At 43.2% G+C, this 9,953-nt stretch overlaps 2 protein-coding genes across 3 annotated transcripts in view; both read right to left on the minus strand.

Moving 5' to 3' along the window:
- homer2 (homer scaffold protein 2) overlaps window positions 1-171 on the minus strand; it is a 20,258-nt gene extending 20,087 nt beyond the window's left edge. The window contains exon 1 of the mRNA XM_059547318.1: window positions 156-171. Within this exon, the coding sequence (XP_059403301.1) occupies window positions 156-157 (2 nt within the window). The 5' untranslated portion in view covers window positions 158-171. The remainder of the gene's footprint in view (window positions 1-155) is intronic.
- Window positions 172-5,786: 5,615 nt separating this feature from the next.
- On the minus strand, window positions 5,787-9,607 carry LOC132136721 (hepatoma-derived growth factor-related protein 3-like). Of its 2 annotated transcripts, none has more exons than XM_059547326.1 (6): window positions 9,256-9,607; window positions 8,432-8,508; window positions 8,194-8,332; window positions 7,973-8,125; window positions 7,204-7,341; window positions 5,787-6,712 (listed from the first exon to the last, which is right to left on the minus strand). In XM_059547326.1, exons 1-6 carry the CDS (start codon window positions 9,337-9,339, stop codon window positions 6,686-6,688), a joined length of 618 nt encoding a protein of 205 aa, XP_059403309.1. In that variant the 5' UTR covers window positions 9,340-9,607; the 3' UTR covers window positions 5,787-6,685. The 2 variants fall into 2 exon arrangements, with proteins under 2 accessions (XP_059403309.1, XP_059403307.1); XM_059547324.1 differs by having other exon boundaries at window positions 5,787-6,715; window positions 9,256-9,601.
- Window positions 9,608-9,953: the final 346 nt, after the last annotated feature.

Consider the following 9,953-nt stretch of genomic DNA (forward strand, 5'->3'; position numbering starts at 1 on the left):
CACTCCAGTGCGGCCATGACACACACACACACACACCCACCCACCCACCCAAGGCATCTTTGCTTTGATTCAGCTTGATCTCTACGTTCACTCTTAGATAACATAAACTGGGTTAGTTTTTTTTCCTAATCACTAGTTTACTTTCCCGTACTCACATTTCTGCAGAATCCCAGATGTAATCAAACCAGCTTAAAACAAAGCCGATTGTCAGTAAAAAAAAAAAAAAAAACCTTGACAAAATACTTTTGGTATTAACATTAGTGAAAAAAAAATCGAAATAACACACTAACACAGTGATGTAAAGTGTATCAGTTAAAAGATGCATGGACTGTGAAGCGTGTGAACGGAAGGGGAACTCAATCTGCCGGAACCTTCGGTAAAGCCGCTAGGGAATGAAATGAGAGTTGCACGTCACGTGTCATACTGGTATTCGGCTTTTGTGTAGGTGAGATTTTACCGTAATAAGCTTAAACGCTATTATTTGTCAGTCATACTGAAACGGTCTGCTAAAATCTCTAGGCACCTGTTTCCGTTAAGAGCACCATGTCTTGCGCCACTGACTATGACGTGCAGTTCGCGTCGCGTTTCTCCGCGGAGGACGCAGAGTTCCAGCGGTACCGGCAGCGCGCGCCCGACCCACCGCCCGTGCTCGAGGACTGGAGAGCGGCGCGCGGGCGCAGGGACAGACGGTGAGGGCAAGGATCCAGAGCTGTTTAAGACTGATGTATGTGTGGCTGCTGCTGAATGAATCTGTGTGTTTCCCGTTAAGAGTCCCGGAGCATCGGCAGCACGAGCCCCGCGGGCATCATTTCCCGGACCGTCGCAATGAACGGAACTCCGGCTCTCACGGCCAGAGGTCACGTTACTGACCACGGCGACGGCGTCTGATCTAGTGTGCGATGTTTGTTTGATCATTCCTTTCTTTGGTGGAATTATACTTCCATTTGTAAATAAAGCTGTTCAAATGATCTCCTGCCTCCTGAGAGAGAGAGAGAGAGAGAGAGAGAGAGAGAGAGAGAGTGTGTGTGAGAGAGCGAGCGAGAGAGAGAATGTGTGTGTGTGTGTGTGTGAGAGAGAGAGAGTGTATGTGTGAGGGAGAGAGAGAGAGAGTGTGTGTGTGTGTGTGTGTGTGTGTGTGTGTGTGTGTGAGAGAGAGAGTGTATGTGTGAGGAAGAGAGAGTGTATGTGTGAGGGAGAGAGAGAGAGAGTGTATGTGTGAGGGAGAGAGAGAGAGAGTGTGTGTGTGTGTGTGTGTGTGTGTGAGAGAGAGAGAGAGTGTATGTGTGAGGGAGAGAGAGAGAGAGTGTATGTGTGAGGGAGAGAGAGAGAGAGTGTATGTGTGAGGGAGAGAGAGAGAGAGTGTATGTGTGAGGGAGAGAGAGAGAGAGTGTATGTGTGAGGGAGAGAGAGAGAGAGTGTGTGTGAGAGAGAGTGTGTGTGTGTGAGAGAGAGAGAGTGTATGTGTGAGGAGAGAGAGTGTGTGTGTGAGAGAGAGAGCGTATGTGTGAGGGAGAGAGAGAGCGTGTGTGTGTGTGAGAGAGAGAGAGTGTGTGTGTGTGTGTGAGAGAGAGAGAGTGTATGTGTGAGGGAGAGAGAGAGTGTGTGTGTGAGGGAGAGAGAGAGTGTGTGTGTGTGTGAGAGAGAGAGAGAGTGTGTATGTGTGAGGGAGAGAGAGAGAGTGTGTGTGTGTGAGAGAGAGAGTGTGTATGTGTGAGGGAGAGAGAGAGAGTGTGTGTGTGTGAGGGAGAGAGAGAGAGAGAGTGTATGTGTGAGGGAGAGAGAGAGCGTGTGTGTGTGTGAGAGAGAGAGAGTGTGTATGTGTGAGGGAGAGAGAGTGTGTGTGTGTGAGAGAGAGTGTGTGTGTGTGTGTGTGTGTGTGTGCCTCTGAAACACAGCACAGAAGGTGAATGTTTAGCTGTTTCTTCTACACTCGCTCCAATCATAGCATGGCTCTGATGATGTTAGATGTGGCTTGATGAGTTGGTCACTAACTGCTCGAGCGGATCACAGTAGGGTTTAGAGGTCTGACATCCATTTCATGAGGCTTCAAGAAACTCTTGCACCTCACTGGCTAGTACAGACTGATACAGTACACACTATGTAGTCTGCTTAAAATCAGTTTGAATACCAGACATGAATTAATTACACAGCAGAATTCCCTTGAAGGATAAAGCAAATCAGAATAAAGGATGAGGCTGGTGGACAAACATGACGTCTCTGTTGCTGCCTACAAACACTTTCAATTGAGAGAAAACAAGGAAACATTCTGTAAACAGTGAACCTCCATGTCTGAGCAGAGACATGATTCAGCTCTACTGGAGCGAGTGTGAATGTGTGTGAATGTGATGTGACAGCACTGGCCTCACGTGACTCCAGACGAACACGTGCTGCTGCTCCACGAGCGGCCCTCGTCTGATCCGTCTCAGAGCAAGTGCAGAACACAGAGTCCAAATCAGTGTACAGAAGCTGAGGCAGATATAAAATATACAAAATTAATTAAAAAGTTTGAAATGAATAACATATTATAAAACACTGAAATAGAGGCAAAGAAAATAAACATTGTCCGTCTCTCTCTTCCCTGCAGCACAGTGTGACCCATGTCAGGACTGACTGTGTGTGTGTGTGTGTGTGTGTGTGTGTGTGTATATGTGTGTGTGTGTGCTCCAGTAAGAGAGGAGAGTGTGTCTAGGTGTGTGTGTGTTCAGTGTGGCTGATGTTCATCTATTTTTATCCTCTAAAGCAGCATTTTAAGCCTCAGGCAGCAGCTTGTCACACAAATACAGTCAACTGGAAGGAAAAGCAGAAGCACAGAAGAATCAAACATCTACAGTCTCACAGACGTTACATACAATAAATAACTACAAGAAAATGAGTAGAAACTGGGGTGTTGTGTAAATGTGTGTGATAAAATCAAATCAAATGGTTTCAGATTGAAATCACATGTGCTTTCTGGCCTTTGACTTTACCAACACGGCTACCATTTTACTGAATTAATGCTGTTCTACATACATTCAATACTGTATAAAATAATGTGGAATAACACAAACTCACCTCCTGCTCTCTTTAATATCTGGACTAGGTGTTACACGTCTATATAATTAAAACCACACTAAAGCAAATGTCAGTCAACTACAGGAATTGTGCTGATACTGAAATTTCTAGGACTGCAATGCCAACTAGTGGAATGATCACTGAACTCCATCCACTTCATGAGTCTGGATCTGCACTGCTGTTCATTACAGAGAACTCAAATGCTTCACTACGTCAAGTCAAGTCACCTTTATTTATATAGCGCTTTAAACAAAATACATTGTGTCAAAGCAACTGAACAACATTCATTAGGAAAACAGTGTCAATAATGCAAAATGATAGTTAAAGGCATTTCATCATTGGATTCAGTGATGTCATCTCTGTTCAGTTAAATAGTGTCTGTGCATTTATTTGCAATCAAGTAAACGATATCGCTGTAGATGAAGTGACCCCAACTAAGCAAGCCAGAGGCGACAGCGGCAAGGAACCGAAACTCCATCGGTGACAGAATGGAGAAAAAAACCTTGGGAGAAACCAGGCTCAGTTGGGGGACCAGTTCTTCTCTGACCAGACGAAACCAGTAGTTCAATTCCAGGCTGCAGCAAAGTCAGATTGTGCAGAAGAATCATCTGTTTCCTGTGGTCTTGTCCTGGTGCTCCTCTGAGACAAGGTCTTTACATCACTATCAGATGCAGTCTTTTCACACATCAAGTTCTCCTGGGAATATTAAAGACGATCAGACTGTGGATCAACCTCATCCTTGTGATCAACTGCAGAACAAAAAACATGGTTTGTTTGTTTTTCAGACTCATCAATCCTTTCATCTTATCATGAACTTTCTATCAGGTTTCTCAAATTAATCTGAGATGAACAGGAGGCTGAAATATACACGTCATTTCATAAATGTGGAGTGGAGAAATAATGTAGTACACTGGCCATACACGACTGTAAATATGACTACTGGACAAATACCAATGTATAAAAATACTCCTAATGCTGAATGTAAAGTCCACGCACTCGGTCCAAGGAAGGTATCCAGTGCTGGCGGAAGGTTTCTTGTGTGTTCGCTCTTTTCAGCGCAGAGTTATTCAGTTTAGGTTAAACTCAAATCTGACTCCATTTTAGTATGACCTCGAATTTAGGTTGAAAGGCAAATTGATTGCTTGACCATTTCTAATCATTATTTATTCTGAGAATTTATTATTCTATTTATTCTCTCATGTTATTGTACTCGTTCATTCGGGTACTAATGCCGCTCAAAGATATCACAGGTCCCAAACCTCGGTGGTTTTTCAACTCAATATGAACAAAAGAAAATTTACATGGAGGACCCTGGGAAAGGGCACTCTCATTATATTAATCAAAATATCGCTTAACTCTTAGTATCTGTATTATCTTTTAGTCTACATTTGTAAGGTTAGACCATTGTACCAGTCGCCCTGAGACAATTCAAATGATACCAGACATGAGTGTTAGTTCACGTGCACTGACATTTTCATGTGATCATTTTGAGCAGATTGAGTAGGAGGCATGGGTGACGGGATTTAAAATGAAACAAATGGCCAGAAGAGAAGGGGGTCTCCTGCTCCTCCACAATGTGGGGTGTGTGGAAGATGCTGTGTATGTTTGTATTGTCTGTTTCTCAGCAGATCAAAGTATCTGAGTTTCTTTTATCCTTACACTGAATACTACTACTACTGCAAATAGCATGATTGAGTTCATCTGTGCACCACATGGGAACGTTTACTACATGGGGACCCTGCAGCAGAACCAGTGCATGGAGCCCAGAGTTCCCAGCGACACCAGCTGATGATGGATCTCATGTTAACATGCTCTAGAAACAAAGGCTTTTTAGCAGAGACTTGTTTTGATATATAGTCTAGTATTTATATTTAAACGTTTCATCCTGACTGTGGAAAGCTTACAATGTTAACATACCTGCACAAGAGTGACAAATCTGTAGGAAAAACTATAATTAAGAATAGTTTGATATATATATATATATATAACAGAAAAACATAACTTTTTACCATCATGGTCTGATGATGGTCTGAGCCTAATCAGGTGAATATCAGATGAGTTTGACCAAGTATGCTTACAATGAAATTCAAACTGGTAGACAGGCAATATCAAATCAATAAAAAAAAAATATATATTTTTACTTCTCTATATATTCACTTTAAATGCATACCTACATAAACTAATAACATATAATCAAGCTTCATCACGATATGTCACCTCACGTGTAAAACTCATTTTACAGAAAACTAATACAAATGTGCAAAATGACCCAGATACTCCCAAAAAACATAAAAATCAGTCTCATTATTTTAGGCTAAACATTTCAGAAGATACCAGCCAAAAATTCATTCTGGTGCATTAAATAAGAATGATTTGATATATCAAAACATCCTTTGGCCCCTTTAGTCTGAAGATGACATAAGCCACATTCGGTGAGCATCTGAGGATTGCTTGAGGAAAAAAGGAACCACTGGACACTTGATTAGGAATCAATCAGAGGAGAAGATCACGTCTCCACGGGGCACATGCTTCAGAACATATGAGGAGAAACTACTTCGGTCTGATGGTGACATTAAAGAATTTGACACAGAGACACAAATACACCATGATTCACACTGAGACGCCCACTAATAAGATGACAAAAACGGACACTGTAGGTGCCCTAAAGAGTGAGATTTTACACCTGAGAACTACTAGAAAAAGAGCTGAGAGAACAGAAAACGACAGAAAACCACTTGCATTCCAATGAGTTTATTCTGTAAAATTCTTGTCAATAAACAGCAAAACAGTTTACATATAGCTCAGACCTTGAAAATGCAACATGGATGAGGGCAATAAAAATCCAAATGAAATTAAAACCACATTGGAGAGTGCGAATTTACCACAGATGTGTCATCTACTGTCATCAAAAATAAATATAATATATTCTTTATATAAACAAAGATAAGAAAAAAAATGTAACAAATCAAGGGCAAGTTTACTGTCAGGAAGAAGACAGGATCAGCGCTGTCTGATAAAACGAACAGACAGAAGAACATCTTCAGAACTACGGAATGGAAACAGAAGCCAACATGCCACTAGAAAGGCTAGAAAACAACCAACCCACTGACACACGAACGGATATTTCACGTTTTAAAAAGATGAGCAGTATCTCTACCATTGGGATAATAGTACAGAGCTCCTACAATCTACACCCAAATCAAATGTACAGAGATAACTCTGTTTGTGCACAATACTTCATATGTTTTCTACAGTTTCCACTCTTTATTTCTCTGATAAAAGCATGAAAGATGGCTGAGTTATTTAACAGACGAATGTCTGATCTACAGTGTGTTTGTTCATTGGAAAAGAAAGAAATCTCTAGCACGACGCGTTAATGAGTGGAATGAGTGGAATGAGAGGAATGACTGAGAGATCGGAACGGTTCGGGTTCAAGGCAAAGCTACACCTCTAAACCCTAAACAGCAGAAATAAAAGAAGGATGTTTGTGTGACTTCTGGACATAGTTTCTTTTACTGTATGTGTGTGTTTGACTGAACCAGATAATAATGTGTAGGAGTTTGTAAGCGATCAGCATAATAAGATGCATTTGCAATATCACAAATCAGCATCGTGATCATCATCCAGTGATCGCCTAGTGATCCTCCCGCAGCGACAGATTCTGCTGAAAGAGAGAAGAGCAGCATCAAACACTCGTTCTGCTGGGACCGTGGACTTCATTCAGCGTTTCTCTCTCTCTCTCTCGAATACTGGAAAACCAGTCGAGTCAAGGAATATTCCTCATCTGAGCGAACCCTGACGTCACGTTCATCCGGGAGCTCATCACAGACTCAATAAGTACGTTTACACGGACGTCAGTAACCTGATTATTTACCTTATTCTGAATCAGACAATATTATGAATAAGGTGTTTACATGAGATGCTTTTAGAATATTACTTTCGTGTTCCCGTTTTACATGTTATAGCACATTGATTAATGGCACGTCATTACGTTTGGCAGGTTTAGGTTTAGTCTGTAATTAGCCATTTCAAGCTATCGCTGTTACTGTGTGTTTATAAAGTATAATGTGGTTTTATATGAACATCAGATGAACTCGATGCCGTCGCTACAGAAGAAGTCAAACAGAAGATCTTCACGTTCATTACTCTTACCCCTTGACTGCACGTCTTGTCTGAAGAGTTCAGGATGTTGTTGTCAAGGTCCCCAGCCTCTGATCCACTCTTCTGCTCGTCTTTCCCATCCTTCTCCCGATCTTCATCCGAACCCTTCCTGGAGAGCTTGGAAGACATCTAGGAGAACATCAGAGTGAAAACAGCTTCATTCTCACATCGCCGTCCTGCGTCAGGTCTCTACACTAATCTAGCAGCTCGGTAACCTTCACTAAATACATGAGCGCACAGGACTCTGCTGCTAGGCAACAGCTGTTGCTAAGCGAGGGCTCAGTGAGAGGGATGTAAGCATTCAGCGCTAAACTCTGTCAGGAAAGCCACATGCACTTCCTATGCTGCTTCAACAGAGAGACGGACCCATTTCATTTGAGCAGAGGACTCAAAAACAGAGGGGTCTCTGATCTCAAACACTCAGTATGATGTGTTTATTTTCTATTGTCTGTTTCACAAACCAGTTGACAGTGATCCTGTGCATATTCTGCCCCCTACTGACCTGGAGCCTGAAGTGACCTTTAGCATCAACTCAACTGAACATGTTCATTCCTAACACAGCTGAATCACTTTATATAGTCAATGCACACACGACTGGAGTCCAGGCTCTGTTTCCTCTGCACTACCCAAACACCTGATGGAGTTTCACTTTTACCCCAGTCACCTTCGGCTGCTCAATGTTCACATGATTCTGAAAAGTGCTATAAAAATTTACTTGATATGAGAATCACAGAAATGGGTTAAAAGGATGCTCAAGTACCTTTGAGGATGCGCTTTTTTCCCGCTTGGATCCGACCTTGTCACTCTTCATCTTGCCCTCCTCTTCCTCGCCCACTGAGTCTCCCTCGCTGCTGGCGTCGGCCGCGTTCCCTCCTTCTCCCTCCGTCTCAGACGAGCTCTGCTGCTGCATCACCTGAAGGCACAGGTTTGGGATCAGGCCACCCTCGTGCTCATCTGAGCTCATACTAGTGCTCTACTCACCTGGTAACCAGTGAATTTGACACCAGGGTTGTTTTCTATTTCCCACAGGCCTTCATTAAATCCTTTTCTCTTGTTTGACTTGCCAAACTTGTCCTTATATTCCTTGTAGGGCAGCAGGTCTTTAGGGCCCAGGAAGGCTCTATGGGACGCAGGAGACACATGCAGTCTGATCACACAGCTGTCCATCATTAACACACAGGACCATATCATTTAAATCCCAAACACACACAAGACTTACGTCTCATGGGTTCCAAAGAAGAAGATGGGGTATTTATTAGCTGGTGGCTTCACGGCTCCCTCCGGCAGCTCATCGATCTGGAACGATCAGGAGGAAACAGTTAAGCGCTCAACTCTCACATTGGCCAGGAACTTTATTCTGTATGTGTTTTAGATAGGTTTAGACCCATTAACCCTACAGATCAGCTCTGGTCCAGTTTTACCGATTATTTCACATAATAGACGCTCTACATCTTTACAGCTTCTTTTCTTTAATGAAGACTTGAGGAAGCACTGTGGATCTCTATAAGAGCACTGAGAACATGGTGGGCTGGTTTGTGAAAGGAAGCTAAACCTAACACGCTATTTTGGGCCTAGATCGTCTCACACACACATGCTACGGAACGGAACGGGTTCGAGCTCGGATGAACGTCATTCAGGCGGTTCTGAATGAAATGGTTTCTGTTCCGCTCGCGCTCGGGTCAGATGAGGAACAACTGCTCCCCAAAACCGACCCCAGCGACACAAACACACACCATCAGATCCAACACACATCCGAATAACTCCGAACCAGACCCGTCCCGAGATTCAAGAACTCCATAAACGTCTGAAATAACGCAGCGCCCCGAACGACGAGAACGAGCGGATCATTTCACACTACACATAAAACACGCTTTGGAGCTGACGATCCGCGCGTCTGATGCTTTTACTGATGCGTTATGATTCCTTTCCCTCCGTTTTTCCTCTTATTTGTACGCAGATGGAGCCGCTCGAGTGTGCAGCGGCCGCTCCGAGCTCCGGTAACCGGCCTCCGCGCCGCTCCGCTCGGCTGCAGCCCGTACTCACCCTCGCCGGCCAGTGCGGGTATCCCTTCATCTTGGCGAAAACCAAATCTCCAGCTTTATATTCCCGGGGCCGTGGGCGAGCCATCGCGACACACACTCACAGACAGATGTGAAAGACTGCACGATGTTCCGCGGGGCTCGAGCTCAGCGCCGGATGATCGACCATCAATGTTTTGATCGCAGTTAATAAGGAAATAAATAATGAAAGAGGAGAAAGGGCCCGGAGAAACACCTCTTCCCTCGTCTTCTTCTTCCTTAAACACTACAGCCCGATCCCTTCGTAGTGTAATGTTAGGGAGCGTTTTATTTCCCAATTCTGTTGGCTTTTATTCGGTCGAATATACGAGCATTCATTTTATTGCAGACAAACACACACAGCACGTGTTTCAATTCAGCAAGAGTTTATGTTTAAATGTGAAAGAAAAACAAAAAGAACCAGGACAGCAATAAAAATGTCCTTCAGTTAACAATATTTTAGCCAACAATTTCACTCTGACAGGTTCCTGGAAATACTCTCCCAACAGGACACTTACATCTCAAAATGTTAAAAATAGGACAAATTTTTTTTTGAAGTAAACATAATGAAAAGAAGTTTTGAAACGAATCTGTTCTCATCAGGAGAAATAGAGGCTAATGTGTGCAGTGTTCTGCTGTGGAGAATCATTAAAGGCCACAGCAACAGATTTACTGAATGAACAA

This window comes from Carassius carassius, unplaced genomic scaffold (assembly GCF_963082965.1).
Source record: "Carassius carassius unplaced genomic scaffold, fCarCar2.1 SCAFFOLD_65, whole genome shotgun sequence".
In the NCBI taxonomy this organism is placed as follows: Eukaryota; Metazoa; Chordata; class Actinopteri; order Cypriniformes; family Cyprinidae; genus Carassius; species Carassius carassius.

Excerpts from the sequence above, each read along its gene's own strand:
- LOC132136721 (XM_059547324.1), bottom strand. The coding sequence starts at position 9,339 with ATGGCTCGCCCACGGCCCCGGGAATATAAAGCTGGAGATTTGGTTTTC. Across the intron at positions 8,509-9,255 it reads ACCCGCACTGGCCGGCGAGG|ATCGATGAGCTGCCGGAGGG; the intron begins GTGAGTACGGGC and ends TGATCGTTCCAG. Across the intron at positions 7,342-7,972 it reads AAAAAAGCGCATCCTCAAAG|ATGTCTTCCAAGCTCTCCAG; the intron begins GTACTTGAGCAT and ends ATGTTCTCCTAG.